This window comes from Onychostruthus taczanowskii, unplaced genomic scaffold, assembly GCF_017590055.1.
Source record: "Onychostruthus taczanowskii isolate IOZ18803 unplaced genomic scaffold, ASM1759005v1 scaffold54, whole genome shotgun sequence".
NCBI classification, from domain to species: domain Eukaryota; kingdom Metazoa; phylum Chordata; class Aves; order Passeriformes; family Passeridae; genus Onychostruthus; species Onychostruthus taczanowskii.
The window spans coordinates 4,559,060-4,578,858 of NW_024503013.1; the positions used below are offsets into that span (position 1 = coordinate 4,559,060).

Consider the following 19,799-nt stretch of genomic DNA (forward strand, 5'->3'; position numbering starts at 1 on the left):
TAAATGTTTTAGATTCCAGAGGATTTACTTCTGTTCCCACTCAAATCTACCATAATAGTAAAATGAAATATTTATACTGGAATTAGTTTGGTAAGACCATCATTTTGTTTGACAAATTGGGTCACCTTTAAGGGAATTAGCAGTTTGTGAGCTGCAGACTCGTTTGGGGGTTTGATACACTGCTCATTGTGAGCACCTTGGTATTGGCACACATGGGCCAATACTGTAGCAATGACACAAAGCAGCTGGAAAGCACATTCTCCTCAACCAGCCGGGTGAAATATCAGACTTTGGTCCTGAACTGAAAAAATGTGCTGCAGGACTCAAGAAGGCAAAAACCATTATCACAAGAAACTGTTTTCCATCAGTAACACTTGGTACTTTGAGACAGCTATTCCAAATATCTGAGTTTCTCACTGTGGTTGCCTGTACATCCATCCTCTCTTATTCCTACTTTTTTTCATTTATGTCTTTTGCTGACACAAATTCCTGGGAATTAACCTCTGAGGTTAAATGACAGCAGTCTTTTTTGACACCTAATGGGGGGCTCAAAGGGTTTGAGATAATGATTGGTTTCATTGGAATGTGCGAGATTGAATTAATAGCACTTCTTGCTATTTAGCTATTGATTGACAGAGCCCTGTGCTTGCTTGCCTGACTGTATATTAGAACCCAGTGCTCATTAATGGCTGCTTTTTACTTTTGCTGCTTGCTGTAGTGTTTTGCTGGCTATCTTCTGGCTCTGCTGTGCCTGGGAACAGTTTGATAGCAGCAATGGAAATGTGTCTGGGCCGGCAGATGGCCTGAGCATTACTGCTGTCTGTATGGCTGTGCTGGACAGGCTGGATCTACAGTGGGAACTCGAATTGAAGGGACTGTGACCTGTGGATAAATCCATTCAAGAGCAGGACACCCCAAAACACCTGTGGCCTTGGCCAAGTGCCCAGCAGAACATATCTTGAAGCATCTATGGCAGTGATTATGGAAGGGATTGTGGCCCATGCTGAGGCAGGTACTCTTTGAAGCATCTGTGGCTGTGGATGATGCGCATCAGTTGTGAATGCACAGTTTATATCATCTGATACCTGGAATTAAATTTGAAGTAATTACAAAGATTTTCCTGTGCTTTATAGACATAACCTGGAAATGAAGTGCCAACAGGGAATAATGTAACTCACAATTTGTACTCCTCTGATGGCACAAATTACCAGGTGATGTTTCTTTTTCAACTCTTTAAATTACTGCTTGACATAAAAAATGCATTTAGGCACTTAAGACTTGATTTATAAAACTTCTGGTTACTTTCATGCAGGTTCAGTGCATTGTTTGGTAAAATAGAACTTTGATCTCATGAGTAATAAGTGGGATTAAAGATGTGAAAAAACTGTGGTATTCTCAGAATGGATGAGTAGGTTGCACTGCAATATATTTTATTCAAATAGATATAGTGGCAGCATTTTTCATGTGAAGTGCAGAAGCTACAGGTGTCTGGAGGAATGTCAGTCAGGTTGATAAAAATACTCTGGATACAGGATCCTTTTAAAATCAATGTGTTTGGCCTGATCAGGCACTTCCAAGGTATTCACACTGAAGTTCTTGCTGATTTTTTAGTTTGCTAAATAAACTAGTGCCAAGGTACTACTTCTAACATGTAATTAATTTGTGAGAAAGGGGTGAATATTATTTTTTACTGCTTCCTCTTCTGTAATAGCAAGGAGGCCAAACAAACAGAACAGAGGGCAAATCATTTTAGGTACCATACAAACATGACGAAAGCACAGCTAACAGCTGAAAGATTTACAACAGAAATAAGAGCTAAGAGATAGCAGGGTAATAAAAATTTCAGGTTGACAGCGTGCAAAGCTTAGGATTAGTGCATTAAGTGATAGGTGTGCTGGATTCCTAAGCATCTTTTTGTTGAAACCCAGTGTTAAACCAGAATATGAAGATGGGCAGTGTAATGGGGGGTGGAATTTGTGTGGGCTTTTCTAAAGGTTATATGAGAGAACATGGAGAAATTATTGAGCTGACCTGGCAAGCAGCTTAGATCTGCACAGCTGGCAGACACTTCCAAATAGGTGATCTCATTCCTTATTTTACATAGAGGGACTGTGTACAGAGCATCCCACATCCACATTTCTGCATTGTAGACATGATATTGTGGGAGGAAATAGCTCAGTGGGAAGTACTGACCATTAATCATCCATCCTCTTTGATTTGCAGTGTGTATGAACTCTGAGCTATTGGAACTATGGAAGCAGCCTGATAGTGATATGATACAAACATTCTGCTTCATAGCCATAGCAAACATGAAAAAGAAAAGTGTTTTTTTCCTTGATCATATTTCTTATTATCATAAAGTATTCTACTCACTGCTAAATTAAAATTATATATTTTTGAATCAGGACTGGATGATCACCTAATGGTTTGGAAAATTATCTCAAGGAGAACTCCTAGTGGTTTTGTTTTATTTGCAAAGTCAAGGCACACTTAAAAGAAAATTGTGCCAATATTAGAGTAGTGCCAGCATTTTGACTTCTTCTCAAATTATTACCTAACTTTTTGCTCCCAGGAGGTAAAAGCCTTAATATTTTTTATGCAAAGAATCAATCCTTATTCCTGTTTCTGGCAATGAAGGTAGGAATGAAGAAAATAACATAACCAGAGAAAAAAAGATAAATTCAGCTCATTATGATTCTTTCCCACCTCTTCTACTGCTCTTTCCATTCATATTTGGAACCCCTAGAAAATATTACAGGAATTTTGAGGCAAAAATCTCTCTGCTGAGCCAAGTTACCAACAACATCACCATTATTGTATATTTTTCTACTTCAAAGCAATGTCAGTTCATACTGCATATTCCCCCAAATATTCAAAAATAGAGCAGCATTGGGAGCATTAAAGTAACACTAGGAAATCTTTTAGTGTATTTTGCAATACTTTTCCCTTTCATCCTTAACTGCTGTGAGTTGTAACCATCCTGAGAAAGAAAGGCTCTGTTAGGCATAAATGCTATGATTACAATGAAAGTGATTACTTTTAAGGAAAGATGACACAGTACTGATTCAGGCTGTTCCTCATCCTATGTCCGGTCACAAATGACAAGAACATTGTTTTTGATCTTTTATAAATCTCATATTTGTAATGCACAAATTGATTTTTAGTTTGGGAACCATTGATTTCAGAGTACAGGTTGAACTTGGAGTGAATTTATTGTCTAAAGTAGTATGCATTCAGGACACTACCATGCTGTCCTGTAATTGAAAATAAAAGATATTTAACATTAGAGATTCGGTTTTACCTTCAGGATTTTTGCACAAACAGCAGTTAATGGAAAGGCATTATCATGCTCTTGGCATTCCTGTGAGGATGCTTACTCATACTGTATTCTGTAACTCATGCCTGAACTCTGTCCATTGGTGTTGAATGCAAACTGCTTTTTTGGCACCGCCTTACTTTGCTCCTAGATATCTCTGCTTTGAGGCAAGAACTCATCTAGAGAAAGCCCACAGCAGTACCACAGATCCCTTTCAGCCTCATTATAGCCTTTGGAACAGGGTGGTGTGCTTCGGTGTTGGGCAGTGGTTCTGTCCCAAGTGATTTCCAAGAAAAGAACTTGAAATCTTGGTAGATAAGTAGATCCAGGTGATCTAATGTGAGGCAGTCACTGAAATGTTGCACTCCTTAACCAGCCTTAGCAGACAAGGTGCTTCCTTTTCCCTATAGAAAATCTTGCAATGTTAGCACAACTGGGTCAATTTAGATGGATCCTTCCTTTGCTACTCAGCAAAACCGTGAGGCACTACTTCCCACCATATCCTCATGCTTAGTAGCTGTTATGCTACAAAAATATATCTAAGCCTTCCAAATTCCATGTATGAATGTGGGTCACCACTGTCATTGAATATTATGTGTTAATGAATTCCATAACTGAATTGCTCACTATGTAAAAATGTACCTCCTTCTTCTTTGAAAATCTTCCACAAGGTTTTACTGGGAGTGTGTTTCTTTTTGAAATGCAAGAAATCCTGCTCTCTCACTGCCCACAGTACAGCAGCTCTGTCAGATCATTTCATGTGGCCAAATAGAAGACCTCTAATCTTTTCTATTTTCCTGATGTGTATAGACTTCCATATTTTTCTATATACCTGTGCAGCCTGCTGCTTCTCTCTATGGTTCCTGTTTTATTCTCGGTAAACTTTAGGGCTGACAGAAGACAGTAACAATTTTCACCCCTTAATAATTTTCCTCAGCCTTCTTCAGCAAAGAGTGATTACCTGTAGCTCTCTGGCTTGTGGTGGTTCCTGCTGTAAAAATAGCCAAAACAGATAATATTTTCTAAAGCTCTTTGCTAAAATTTTTACTCTAACAGATAAATCCCAAATAATTCCATTGATGTCAATGGTGCTACTTCATAGTGGCATTTTGGAAACTGAAAACACCTTAATGAGGGCCATTAAGAGCATCCTGTTTGAGGCAGGTTTTGTAGAAGGTAGTAATTTCATAAAAAACAAAAAAGGAAAAGGCATCTTCAAATGCTTTAAATTTGAAGATTAAAGATTTCGGATTAAATTTGCAGTTTACACTGTGAAGAAAAATTCAAGAGGCCATCACTGGGGCAGGGCATACTGACACTTTTTGTAGCTCCGCAGGTCATTCCCATCACATATCTACGAACATTTATATGTAACAGCTTTACTAAGCATTACTAAGGCTGCTGATGACATTAATTTTATTTTGCTGAGATCGTATTCCCTTCTTTCTTCTTCTTTCTTCTTCTTCTTCTTTCTTCTTCTTTCTTCTTCTTCTTTCTTCTTCTTCTTTTTTCCTTCTTCTCTTCGTTCTTCCTTCTTCTTCTTCTTTCTTCTTTTTTCCTTCTTCTCTTCTTCGTTCTTCCTTCTTCTTTCTTCCTTCTTTCTTCTTTCTTTTCTTCTTGTGTTTGTTATTTATTGTTATTTCCCCTTCCTTTTCTGTCTTACTGAATTGTCTTTGCCTCCGCCCCTGCATTTTACCTTTTTTTCTGCACTTCTCTCCCATCCCACTGAGGATGCATAGTGAGTGTGGTGTTTGGTTACCTGTAGGGTTGAACAGTGTCAGTCCTTTTTGGACCACACAACACGAGGAAGGAAGGATTGAGATAAAAACAGATCTGACCAGAGCATGTTAAACTAAATTTTTTATAAGTATCCACAGTATTAGTTCTATAGTCAGTGGTCAAAGTGTTGGTATATTTGCTCTCAGAGGTGTTGTGTGTTCTCTGAGTTTTGTTGTGTAAGCAGCACATTCTCTGCTGTGCTGTGTCACCTCTGGGGGCTGGCTTAAGGTCATTCCTTGTACTGGGTAACACTGGTTTAGGAGATGGTGAAGATGCTGGCAGTGGCACTGAGCTGGTGTTTGTGCTCCTCATCTCTGTGCACAGGGAGCCATCTGTTGGAAATAAATACACCTTCTACCTTGCGTATTTTGTATTTTGAAGACTTTGAATGTGCTTGGGAGCATCTCTGGTTTTTTTCTATTTTTTTGTTGGGTTTTTTTCGGTTTTTTTTTTTTTTTTTTTTAAAAACACTCAAGGAAGCTTGACTATCACAGAGGCTAACAGGAATCCCAGTCCACTGCCTCTCAAACCTGCTTCTCTGGAAAGTCAGAGAGGACATGATGATGAAGAAAAGCTTTTCGCTTTGGGAAAACTTATCAGCCCATACTGAAGGAAGCACTGTGGAGACCTCCTGTATGTGAGAGCCATATGAGATGCTCACTGATTTTGAGGAGTCAATACTGTGAAGTGGCAGGACATGCCAGGGGAATTGAAAGCAAGCCACTGATGTAAGGACAAACCCTGTTCTGTTCTGACATCAGTCAATGCACAAGGGCTCTTTAGGTGCCTATAAACCTATTAACAAAGATACTTGTCTGACTGTCTATCATGCACGCAGGAGTAGCTTAATCCATCAGTGAAATGCCAGAAGAAAAAAAGAAAACCTTAGAAAACAGAGTATACAATTTTTTATTATTATTTTTGTTAAGTGAAATTGTGTAAAGTGCAAATAAATCAACATAAAAATCTGGAAGAGAAAGTGCAGCCGAGGGAGTTTACCATCTTAATTAGTTGGAGGACCAAAACTGTTTTGGTAGACCAAAACAATGAGATGTGAACTCTTTGATCATCATTAAGCACTTTCTTCAAGAGTTTGATGGCTTTTTCCCTGTGGAAGAGAAGCACAAAACATTGAGACCCTACTGAAAATTGCCAATGCAGACAACTGTGTTTCATTCCTGGTGTTCCTCTAGCATGCCCTGAGTTGGGCAGTGCCCCAAGAAAAGCAAACCTGACAAATTCTGTCCTGTGGGGTCAATTCTAGTTATGTTCCCTTGTTGCTGAGGAGTTTCTGCCTTTACTGAACTTGGTGGGTGGCACAGTACCTCTCCTTTCCTGCCAGGAGCACCACTCACTGGAAGAGCTCATTTGCAGAGCAAGGGCCACAGGATTTTCTTGGCAGAATGCAGGTGCGTGGGAGGACAGAGCAGCAGGCCATGCACTGTTGCTTTGTCAGCTCCTGGTTGCAGTGGGAACAGGCTGCAGGGGCAACACAGTGAGTGGACAGCGTATGCAGGAGTTGGGTTTTCCCAAGTTTGTTCACTTTCTTTCTTTTTGGTAATTTGATGAGGCCCTAGCAATCAGGGAGAGTGAAAGCTGTACCCAGGCGGCTTTGTCTTGGAAATCAAATTTAATCATGAGTTTACCGTATAACTTCTGAATTCCTCTCCTGTCATCTGCTGGAAGTCTGAAGGTTTGTGGGTTCTGATATGAGTAGAGTGGGTACATCAGAGCTCCACGGACATTGGAATGAGCAAGTCCCAAAGAATGGCCAAATTCATGAGCAGCAACGAGGAACAAATTGACATCTGCAACATAGAAACACATAAATGGATGTTGAAGGTATGGCATTACTTTTTAAAATACAATTCATTGAAAGTGCAGGAGAATTTGTATATTTCAATCCATCTTGGAATGAAATCCCATGATTTTGATCCATTATCGTTAAGCTTTCATATATTATGGTAATATTTTATTAAAAATATACTGAGTCCTTGCATATGGTCAACTTCATTCCTAGAAGCAAATCAATTTACCTGTTCAGAATTTATGTAGGAAACAGGGTCTCACAGTTCTTCTTTAGCCTGCAAAAAGTGCTTTAAATTGTGGACAGGACAGACATTATGTAGGTGCTTATGGTAATGAAGCCCTAGTAGTTATAAAGTTAGTTGAAAAGGATAGAAATGTTAGTAATGAAGTAGCACAGCACTGAAGGATGAAGAGTAATGGAAAGCAGTTCCTGTGGCTGTGTTCTTCCAACATGTACAATATTTGTCTTCCCCTTTCATCTACACAAGTGAGCTTTACCTTGATTGACATCTGACCATTTTTCATCATCATCAAAATGAGCATCTCCACCAATCCCTTCTCCAGGTGCAAACGCATGGGCCAGCGTGCCACCTCTTCCATCAAAAGGAGATCCATCACCATGCTCTGCATTTGAGATAAATCAATGTCATCAGATGAGATCAGTTGACATATGTAACTTAAGCAAGTAGAAGCATGCTGTTGGTTTGTGCTAGTTTTGCTGGTTGCCAGTCTTTAAAAATATCTTACAATGGCAGCAAGGTTGTGAAAATGAGAAGTGAGGCTTAGGGAAACACTCTCCAAATTAATGACTTAAGTTCAAATCTTGTCTTTGATAGTTTGGCCTGCTGCATGTTTCAGGAAGAGCTGAATATATTTTCCCTGTGCTTTTGTCAGAACTGTGGTCCTGAGGCTGCAATCAGGGATGATTTCAGAATAAACAGTTAATGCTTGACAACACTGTCGTTAATGTCTAAATGTGTTTGATGTTGAAAAGTGCTGGGCAATATTAGTTGCAGACATTCTCTCTTGCACTGATTTCAGTGTGGATGGTGATTTTGGATAGATAACCATGTTTCTGAAGTGATAAATTCATTTAATCCCAGCCATGAGGTATGGTCTATTATCTACTTCTGTCATAGTGCAAGAGGAATTTTACTGATTAATGCCTCAAGCTCAAGAACTGGATCAGAGTTGAACCAACTTGGAAAATTTCTGTCTCCCTCATGGTGTCTCTGGCTTTACTGAGGAGTAGTTGGGAAATGAGATGCCATCCTGTGTCCTTTTCCCCAGATCTTAAAGTCGGCATTTAGTTCGTCTAAGCTCTCCGTTTGCATGCCAGGCTGTTCAAGGTAGGGCTATGTCCATAGACTACTCCAGATCACAGACGGATTTCTGACGTGACTTCTGCTCACCCCACTTTCCACACTTTGGCTGTTGCACCTTGGTGCAGTCTTGGAGTGCAACAGACAATTCCTTCTAGAAGCAAATCTACCAGAAGAGACTTTCTATGGCCAAACATAATGCACCCAATAAACACCAAATGTGTTTATTCTGGGAACCAGGATATATCTAGGCCTAAGTAGACCTGACTTAAGCTGCTTGAATGCAGCCTGTGGAAGCTGGGTCTTCAGAACCTGCTGATTTGTTCTGCAGAGCTCTTCTCAGTAGTTTGCACATTTTATCAAGGCCAAAAGAGCCTTGAACACCTAACTTTAAGTGTCTCATTCTGGAGCAGAATTCTCCCTTCACGGCTGTGACTCTGAAAGGATTTTTCTTTTTTATATGAGTAAAACTGACTAATGACATAGAAATTTCTTGGCATGATATAAAGAAGATGAAATTTCTGCCGACTTTGATTTAATTCCCAGCTCTTTGTTCTTTCTTAAAGCTATGGCTATAAGAATGCATGCTTTGAGTAAAATATGGACCATTGTATGTTAAAAGGGACAGGTATTCTCACCACGACGTGCAAATCTAATCTCAATGTCTGCCCGGCCCATGTCAACTCTTCGGAATTGCAGTGGAGTCACATCACTCCATACCATCAAGGCCCTTCTAATTGCCTCATCCACTTTCCTTCTGGGTAGGTCTTGTGTATAACTGAGAATCCTGTTGGCAAAGAAAAACAGGTTAATTTCATTTAGGCTGTGAAGGAGACCCACCTAGTTAAATGCAGAGCAATCCCTTTCCCCAGAAAACTTGAAACATCACTTACTTGTAAGTTAAATGTTTCTTTTCCCATCTTGGAGTTCCAGGAAATGTTTGGTATTCTGCTACATCAGGCATACCACATCTGGGCTTTGTCATTATTTCTTCAGTTTCTTTGTCTAATTTTCCAGTTACAGTCAGGTGGAAAAACTTCTGCATTTCTTTAATCCTTTCTTCTATGCTTAGGTTTTGTGTTTTGGACAAAATTGGAAAGAATGTATCAAGGTATCTCTGGAAGAAGAGAGGGAAAATAAAGATTAATACATATATCTGTGTTATTTTGGTAATTGCATTTTCCATTTGTTTGAGTTGCTTCATCATCCTGCCTCATCCATGTCTAGTTTTAGCTGTATCTTTCCACTTCAATTTACCAAATTCTGCTCTCTCAGTAGTAGAGATCAGCATATATAAAAGGAATTGTAACAGCAATGAAGCACTGTAAGAAATCCTGTCAAGTAACCACAATTTGCTGGGCATTCAAACCTACAGCCTTCTAACACAGTACACATAACATTTTGGACATATATTCAAAATTACATGCTCCCTTTTATTTGTCAGTTGGAACTTGGTCTCTTTTTTATGTCCGTCTTCAGAGGTTTAAGCTAGTCAGCGAGTTTATTTATATCAGACCTGCAAAAACTGTTGTAATGTGAGACAAGGACAATATGAACAAGTAGGAAATGAATGTAGAAATGGAATCAAAAATCAGATGATTCATAATGTAGTTTTTTTTTTCTCCCCATGTAACATACCTTGACTTTCTCCAGGTCTATGCTGATCCATGATTCTTGTCTGAGTTGTACTGGAAAAGCAGGAGTCTCAGGCAGGAAGATGAGAGCACAAAGCAGGAGGTAGTGCATGGTGCCTTGCTGGAGCAGAAAGAGTTTGACTTTCTTTCTCCCAAGACCAGAGCTAAAACCCTTATATGGATCTTGATAGTCCAATCAGCAATTACGTATGTGACTCACTTTTTGGTTTTGTTAGTGTAATGTCATCAATGCTTTAAGAAGTAAATGAAATCATGTTAAACAAATCTTTCCTGTAACTTCCCTGTTGATGTCACGTCACAGCTAGCAGCCAGGTTTGTCTCTCTCTTTTTATACTGTCCCAGTAGTGAAACCACAGGGTCATAGGGAAATTCACTTTCTGTAACTTTATCGGTACAGTTACTGTGTAATCACTTCACCCTGTGCTTTTCCCATGTTCCTCATACACAAAGGCATTTTGCAAGAGCCCTTTGGCTGCCTGCCTGTATCAGTCGATGCAGAGGCAGAGAGGAGATGGGTGCGAGCAGTGTCTCACTGAAACCACTGCCATACAGCACTGCCCAGTTCAGTAAACTTTCTGTGGTTCCTGCAGTTCAGGAGACAGCTCTTTAAAAGCACCCGCTAGAGCTAGGAGGACATCAGGTGCCTTTGTCCCCTTCCTTCCAAATGGAATGACCTATCAGAAGAATCTCTTCACATTTGAGAACTTTTTAGAGAATATAGCTTATAAGAGTAGGTGAAAGCTCTCAGGGGAGAGGAGCTTTCCCTAACAAATATGGAGCTATCTTAGACCTTCTGCTGTACCAGTGCAACCTGAGAAAGCTGCATGAAGCAGCTGACAGAGCTGGGCTGCTGTAACCTCCCTGGCCCCTCGATGCCAACACTGGTCCCAGCTTCACTCTGCTAAATTCCACTGGATAGTTTTTGAGGCCTAGAAGCACCAGTCCATGGACTGATTTATGATTTTTATCTCAGGGTGTGCAGTTTTGTGACTGTATTACCTCTAATCTGAAAGGAAATGTGCATAAATAGGAAAAGATGGTTGATATTTCTCATACTAGGAGAGCTCTTTATGGTTATAGCTGAATGTGTATGGAAGTGTTTGTGGGTTATTAGCTTGTATCCAGTATACTTCTGACTGATGTGATCAGAAAGAATTTCATTTCAGAGAAAGATGATCTGTACCTCACACAGCTGAATTATGCAGGAGAGCACTACAGTGCACAGCAATGTCTGAAACAGCTACTAAAGGAATGATGCTGTCACCTACTATTGAAAACAGCCTAGTTACCAACACATGATCATTTCTGTATGTTTTTGTACCTTACAGAAAATCAATCCATGTCCAAATGTTAAGGCTTGATTTAAAAAATCTAAACATTTTATTGCTAGGAGTAGGTTCACCTCCTTCTTCCTCAACAGCTGCCTTTATGTCTGACTGTGGTAATAAAGTTGGATCTGGACCAGGTTCTGGGTTGCAGGAGATGAGGATGTGTTTAAAACACTTTGAACTCCATGACTCCACTGTGTGGGACTGGTTATTTCCTCATAGACACAAGAGGAATCTGAGGGCTTCACAGCTGATGGACTGTTGAGCAACTTACATATATCTTTGACTGGGCTATGAGCAAACTAAAAAGAAGAGTTTAAACACAAGATCCTGATGAAAAAGGACAAACTATGCTGTATTTAATTTTCTGCGGGAAGCTTGCCATCTCTGGTATTGTTTTTTCAAAAAACGTGAGAAGATTTTGAAGAACTTGAGGCTTGAATAGAAATTTTAAAAATTCAGTGAAAAGAATTTTCATTACTTTCGGCTCAAAATCAGCATGAAAAAAATCAAATTCTGATAAGATCAATATCAAAAAGGAACAGACTCTGGTTTTTTAGATTTAGCTGTGTGAATTTTGCAGACTTTATTGCTTTGTCTTGGTCTTGAATAATAAAAAATATTATGGGTCAGGAAAAATAATTTCACATGACGTAGTCATGTGACTCGTATTTAGCAGAGAACCTGTGTCTGTGTTGGAGAGTATAACCTGTGTAAACAAAGGTCAAGATCCGAAGTAACACTTTAGAGATATTTATTAATAGAAGTTGCTGTAAATTCTGTTAAAACTTACAACATTGACATGAGGAGAGTAACCCTGTTCTGATAAGAATGCTGCATAAAACTATGTGGAACTCATTGAAAGACACCAGACGTTTTGAGTTCTACAGAAAAATACTTCCATACAAAGTAATACCAGAGTTTTCTTTGAGCATGACTAGGATGAAAAAGTGAAGTAGAAATGAATGATTCAGTAGTGAATGATCACTGTCTTGGTCATTTGACTTGGGCAGAAGACTCAGCTGAATTCTGCCCAGTGTGAATGCAGACAAGAGTTCATACAAGTCGAGAACTGCTCAAACATCTTTGTGAGTGTTATGGATCTATCTGGGATAGATTAAATTTATTCTTAGCAGCATGTACGGTGCTCTACCCTCAATGCTCTGGGTATTGGTGAAGAGTGTTCCCACAATGTGAAGACTTTCTCTGCTCACACTTAGCTCTCACACTGTATGGAAGAGGTTGGGTGGAAAAGTGTCTGGGAAGGGACACATCCAGGATAATTCACCTGAGTTCTCCAAAGAAATATTCCATATGATATAATGTCATGTTCATCAGTAAAACTGGGCTAGCAGAAGAAGAAGGTGGAGTGAGGGCTGTCTTCCAAGGTGGTTATTGCCTGGAGGCTGGTTGGACATCAATCTGTTTGCAGCAGGTGGTGAGCCTGTGCAACACTTCCCTCCACCTCCACCCCATCCTTTCATTTATTAAACTATCTGCACTTCCTAATCTCTTCCACTGTGCATGGGAAGTGAGCAAGTATGGGTGATTAGATGTTGGCTGTTTTCTACCCACTATGGTGAATATCAAGCAAAAAATTATTGCCAAAAATTCTTGAGAAATGTTTTGTTTGGGTCACTTGTGGATTATGCAATATTATATTTAAAATGTCCTACCAAACAGGATAGACCTGTTTTGTAGGATCTGCAGGACACATGATTGGTTTTGTTCTGTTATCTGGTTATTCAATTTGACTAACTAAAAATAAAATCAAACACAGCAAATATCTTTACAGAGTAAAAATTTTTTTGCATTGCAATTTCTGAAGCTAAGTCCTGTGAGGCACAGTCTGATTCAGAATCTTCCTGGCTTATGCAGATCATTTCCACAGATTTTGCCCAAGGGGGCTCTCTGCAAAGGAGTACCTTGGCACCTGTGATACAGGGCTGTGTATCATTTTTGCAGGCTGTGTGATGGTAAAACCCTCCAGTCGTTCCTGCCTGGGCACCAGGGTCATGCCAGGGCCCCTCGGCATTGCGTCAGCTCGTCTCAGGAGAAAGACAAGCCGGCTCTTCTCTCCTGTTTGGCTGGATCAAGCTGCATTGAGATACTTCTCAGCAAGATCCCACTGCTTTAGGGAAGGAAAGGCCCGAGGAAGGGATTAGATATTCAGATTCAGCACAAACAATGTGATGACAACTAGCACATCTATGTCACTAATAGTTAAGCAATCAAACTTAACACATCTCAACTTGTGGATTTACCATCTTCTCACAGTGTCTAGAATTGCTTTGCTTTGTTTCTCTAATTACTTTGTATTTACAACAGTTTAATTGGGACATCTGGTGGGAAAAGATGCAATTATAGAGATAAGTTTTTACAATAATAATCTTGAGTAACAAACCACAAGGGAAATGGCTTTCCTGTAAGTGTAACCTACCTGTGTGACCTTCAGACACCCTCAATTCTTAGATTTGTCTTGTCCTTTGGTCAATGACAAGCAGTCTTTTTCCTCCAGCTAGCAGACATGTTGATCTCTCAAAAATGTCTACGTAATAATTGAATTTACTCCATTTAAACAGACGTCATAACCTTTAGTTGTATGCAGTCATTCTGTCTTCCAGAAGCAATGTATAGGACATGGGGAAGGGAAGAGGGCCAGAGGTCAGTCAGCTGCATTTCACTGCAGCGTGGTTTGAAACCTTCTTAGGTAGGAAAAGTTACATAACCTCCCACAGTCATCTTTCATTCATGAATTCACTTTTTATAGTCGGTTATCCCCAACCATTTGTATGTCTGTCTCAATACTTGAAATGACTGAAACAAGATGTAAACTAGAATACTGTATACATTCTGGCTTGACAAAATCATATTACTCAGTGTAGGAGCCCCCCAACTTAGCATTTGCACGAAGGCAACCTCAGACTGCCTGTAATCCTGCAGCAGAACCCTGTGAATGAGCTGCAGAGTCCCACCTAAAACACAGTGAGCTTGTAGTAGTGCTGCAAAGACAGGCAGAGAAGCTGTGACAGCATGGGAGGCATGCTGGGCTCAGCCTGTCCACACTGACTGTAACTCAAACTGAAGAGCAGCCGATGTCTGCAGCTCCTCCTGACTCACCCTAATGATCTGCAAGGGTCTGTACATGCTGGGACAGCATGGTGAGTTTGGGCTTTGGTGATTGTGGAGAACAGGGTTTGAAAGACAGGACAGACACTGCAGAACTTGACATGTGCTGAGCCTCATAGACTTGTATAGGTCTCTGGAAAAGGTGCTGGGAGTATAGATGACATAAACAAAAATTTTGCTTTTAGCCTGGTTTGAAAAATCTTCTACACAAAAAATCAATGACCCTGAAATACCAAAGAGTTAATACAAGATTTCATTGCAAATTGACATGCAGTGAAGCAATTCCAGAGGAATTACAGGCTTAGCTCTGTGGTGTTATACTCTGGTATAGAAGGCATGAGATTGAATTTGAATGTAGTCAATATAAGTTCAGTGCAGAAGCTTGATTAATTTCATGTGTATTAGAACTGAGATTCAGCCATGAGGATTGCAAAAGACCACAACCAGATGTATGTGAACACAAGTGAAAAAATTTGTACACCATTTCCCTGGAAGTTGTCAGGTTTCATCATGCTACTGTCTCTATTCAAATGATTTCTGATTCCCAGCACTGATTCATGTCTGGAAGCTGTTTGCTGCTCACCACTCCAGGTGTGGGACAAGTTCTTTTCTATTGCCCTGTCTAGTTTCCAGTGACTGAGTAAAAAGACAACACTTTGTTGGTAAATCTGGTTGTATCACTGGCGTTCTCTTTCCTTCCTTGCACAGACTTGCAGCCTCTGTGTCCCACAAAACACATTACACTGAGTTTTCCAACATGGTGGATTTTGACTTTGGCGCCATTAAAAAGCAATCCAACCATTAAAAAGTGCACAACCAAATAAGGACTGTTAGCACTGAGATGGTGAGGAGTGAGTCACAAAGAAGCCTTGCTGACTTTAGAAAAATTTTTCATGCAGCTGCTCACTAGCCTGAGTGGTTGCTTAACCTAATCCATTTGAGTAAACCAAAGTGTCTGTCTGTTTTAAGGAGCTAAGTGGCTGTAGAGGGTGAAACAGTGAGTGCTGAGGCCTGGGTGCCTGTGTGGGAGGGGAATGTCCCAGACCAGCTCAGTTTTGGTCCAGCAGGCTGAGCATCCTCAGTGGAATGCTCAGCAGCATCCAAAAGAGACGCAGTTGGCTCATGCCCAGCTGATCCTGGTGTGAACCCAAGTGCAACAAATGCAGATGGTTACAAGGCTGGAAACACACACCTGGTCTAGTGTGGAACACTCTTGGAAGCACACCCAGTGCCCTGGCCCTTTAAAATCTAACTGACATCATTATGTTTTCTCCAGAGGCAATTTTCACTGCCAGGTGACTGTGGCTGATCACAGGTCAGGAACAATAGGCTTTTGTATATGTTAATCCTTAATTATCCATTAGATTAAAGTGTAACGACAGGAGATTGCACGTTGAAAGAGGACTTGAGTCCTCATTTTATGTCCCAGAAGTTTACTGTAAATCAAGTTTGCATTTTTACATAATGCAAGTTTAAATTTTTATGAAAGAAGGAAACTAGCCTACTTGCCTATGTTTTTGGGGGGTTGTGTGTGTTTGTTTATTTGTTTTTGGTTTATTTTCTTTTTTTCTTCCTACAAATGAGCAGCACCTTTGCAGGCAGAATTAATTTGCCCCAGCCTGCTGCCTTGCTCTGGAGGTTGTTGCCAATTACTGCTCTGTGGAGGGTGGAAGGAGTTTGACTCCATCACACTAATGACAGATCCATGGCTGTACCAGGACAAAGAGGGGGGAAAGCAAATACAGTATGCTTTACACAGTTGCAATACAGCTATTTTTCTTTGGTTTACAGTTAGTTGAAATTCATCTCTTGTGTACAGCGAAACCAGCAGTGTTGCCCTAGGGGTGTGCTCTCTGTCCAGGTCAGAGCAGAACACTGGACTGTATAGGCTGTTGTACCTTTTGTGCTGTGGATTCTGACAGCTTCCCAAATTCTGAGAAGAGATATGCAACAATTTCAAAAATGTGAATGTTTTTAGCTAGCAAAGTGACTTTCCCCCCACTTAATATAGACAAAAGTGACAGATCTTTAAAGAGAAATCGCATCATGTGCTTGGTGATACCAGTATTTGTAGAATTAATAGACTTAATTTCTTGACTTATCATCATTGTTCCTTGTGAAGAAATAAAAATTTTTACTGTTCTAATTTCACTCAGGACATCTGACCTAAAACACTGAGGGCAATTGCATTAATTGCAAGAGCAGAATTGGGCTTCTGGAGAGCTCTGCCATGGTTTGCAATACCTACCCCCAGGCTTCAAAAAGCCCCTAAACCCTACGTGCCCAGTCAGAACCTGCAGCTGATCATTAAACAGCTCTAGAGATGCCTAACAAGCCAAAGCAGTGAACACTGTTGCATGAAAACAAAGTTCACATGCTCGTACCAGAGGTCTTTAAGATGCAAATTTGATTTGATGTTTGAGCAACTCTTTTTATAGTTATTAACAGTTTTTTCTGTTGCACCTGATGTATAGCTGGCCTATTCTATGGCTTATAGTGTGTTCTTTATCTCTACAAAATTGGACTCTGTTGCAGTCAGACATTTCCCATGATTCTTAATTTCTACACAATATTTTTATGAATTTATATGTGCCTTATTTCTTCGCAACTTTGTCTTGTAATAGGAGCTTGAACTGAGGTGAAACATATGAAATTAGAAGATATGATTATTTACTTATTTTTTATAGAGTGCGTGTATGGTAGCAGGAAGTCCACACCATGTAATTCCATAGTGGCACAACCCTAACTTGCAAGCCAAATGTAATGGAAGAATAGAAGAATATATAGAAGAATATGGAAAGAGGTTCTGTCATTAAGGACTCTATACATAAGGGCAAATGAAACGGGTAGATTTTAATGCTATGAATGGAAGAAAGTGTGACATCATTATACCTCAGGGTGGCAATACACTTCATATGGTGAACAAGCGGGAAATTAATACACTGAGCAGCTAAGGGGATAGTATCCTACTTGAATGATGAGATTTTATGGTTGGAGGTACACAGGAGGAGAAATTGTGGTGAGAAAAGACCTGAATGTGCCTCTTCCTAATGAGAAAAATTTTGTGAGTTGTGAAAAGGAAAATTTCTGTAATGATGAATCTGCTTGAAACAGTTTCTGACAGCTTCCACTTTAGGGTTGCAACCTCATGCAACTTTAATACTTATCAATTGAACTGTGTGAATGCTTCACTTGTTGAACTAACATGGGATGTAAAGCACCCTTGCAGAGATCAGGAAGCTATCCTCACTTCCTCAGTGAACTGGGAAGGCAACCCACTTGAACATGAGTGTGTATCCTCTTCAGCAGTTTTCTAGCCACTATCAGACAATGACATTGCAGTGCAATTTCTTTGTGGGGAGGGAGGAGTGGTTTACTTCCTTCATCTGTTCTAGGCAAGTGTACACTCCTGCCACTGGCATCTTTTGAACACTACCAAAGAGAATAAAATACAGCTTTTGTTTCACTGTCATGGATGGGAGAACTTCTAGCCTAAGGTTGGTGACTAGATATCAAATGCATGTTTCAAGCAGTTAAAGGTGATCTCAAATGTGTGAATGAGACAACTTGGTAATTAGAAAAAGTCTGTGGATTTGTAGAAGCAGAATCTGAGAGACCTCAAACTCATGTATCTGCTCTAGTTTGACAGGGGGCACAGCTGCAGCCTGGTGGTAAGGCAGGAGCAAAATGTGTGTGTTTTTCTAGGATTCTTAGCAGTTTGTTTGGGTTTTCTAATAGAACAGCCTGAATATGTATAACTATTTATTCTCAAATTATGTTTACCTTACAAACAGAGCAGGGTTATAGCATGCTTAGTATCCTGCAGGGTGGGTGAGGATGGACAAGCACTTCAGCTGGACTAGATAGGCAACAGCTGCACTGATGTACTTAGAAGTGGTCTGGTGTGAACTAGGATTTTAATCAGCTTCTTCACAGATTCCAGCATTTTCCCAACAGCTTCATTAGCTTCTAATGATTATAGAATATATTTATCCCTGTGGGACTGAAGGAAGAGAATCCTACAGTAGTAGATAGCTGGTATGAAGTCACTGTAACAGAAAATAATCAGAAGTTGTCAAGTTCCGAATCAAAATCAAGTAGAGAATTTGAATAAATAATGAATTTTTAAATTAATAATTTCATGTGAAGTACAAGTATCTTAGTTAGAAACAGTGGAGACTTGAAGAATCTGCTGTCGCACTTTAAATCAGTGAAACATGATACACATTTTAGTTGAAAACCTATCCTTTGACCTCCAAGATCCAGCCAAACAGTGCAGTTTTAAAAGGAATTAGAATCATGTGCTGTGATTGTGGTTAAATATTGCACATCACCAGGCATGAGTAACTGGTTAATAGTTGATCACAAGTTGAATGGGAGAAAAAGAGTGTTTTGCTCTTTTGAAAAAGGCAAACATTATTCCAGAAGTGAAACAAATTAAGTCATTGTTCTGCCCCAAGAGGTGCTGGTACATCTCTGAGGAGAGTTTCACACACAGTTATGTGCACCATATATCTAGAAAGGTGGGAACCAGCTGAAGGGGGCAGAGACCTGAGCCACAGGAATGTTATTTTAAACATAACTTCCATGGTAATGATGAAGACAATGGGTTTGCTAGATCTAGAGGAGAAAGGGTTGAAGAAAGACGTGATAATCACCCCACAGCTACACGAGTGATACTGGCAAAGGGGAAGGAAGTGTCTGCTGTGAACAGATTCAGGTTAGCAGGTAGGGCAAATGCTCTAACACGAAGATAGTTGAGGTTGCAGCAGATTGCTTGATGAGGCTGCTTTTAAGAAATGCGGGTTAAAAGACACCACTCATTTGTCTACCACTCTCTCTGGAGAACTGGAACTTCATTCCTAAGGAACAGTTGGGTTTAAGGCCAACAGAAGCAATAAAACCAGAACTACATTGTCTGAATTTTAGAACTGTAGTACAAAAGAAAATGAGTGATTTTTTTCAGGTACTATCTCTCCTGACCAAATGTACTTTGCATGCTTCATTTTCTTGCAGTACAAGAGGTGGTAGTATCCTGAAAGAACCTGTGCAAACTACACAAGTGCTTGAAGTTGCATGCACGTAAAGGAGTGCTCAGTATTCATATCAACATCTGCATTTGATGTCCATTTGATGCCTCTGGACACTAATATCCAGGCAGGACTTTTTCCTATTTGTAGCTGTATGTATGTTTATGAGAATCATGAATAAAAAAAATGAAATCTAGAAACATCCCTGACCAAACCTTAATTGATTTTTACTTGCTCATAGTTCCTATGAATTATGTAAGACTATGAACATAGTTGAACCTTGTTGAGGTTAAGGAAATAAAGTGTGCTGGACCGCAGCCAGAATTGATTTTCTGGACTACAAACCATCATGATGTCAATGTAAATTGCTGCGGAACACCTGCTTTTCCTTCCCTGTGTTCTGTAGCAATGACTGCAGCATGTTAGTGGCC

At 39.9% G+C, this 19,799-nt stretch overlaps 1 protein-coding gene across 1 annotated transcript; it reads right to left on the bottom strand.

Moving 5' to 3' along the window:
• Nucleotides 1-6,180: 6,180 nt before the first annotated feature.
• On the bottom strand, nt 6,181-9,972 carry MMP7 (matrix metallopeptidase 7). Its single transcript, XM_041417077.1, has 6 exons — nt 9,865-9,972; nt 9,120-9,343; nt 8,865-9,013; nt 7,403-7,528; nt 6,742-6,903; nt 6,181-6,203 (listed from the first exon to the last, which is right to left on the bottom strand). Exons 1-6 carry the CDS (start codon nt 9,970-9,972, stop codon nt 6,181-6,183), a joined length of 792 nt encoding a protein of 263 aa, XP_041273011.1.
• Nucleotides 9,973-19,799: the final 9,827 nt, after the last annotated feature.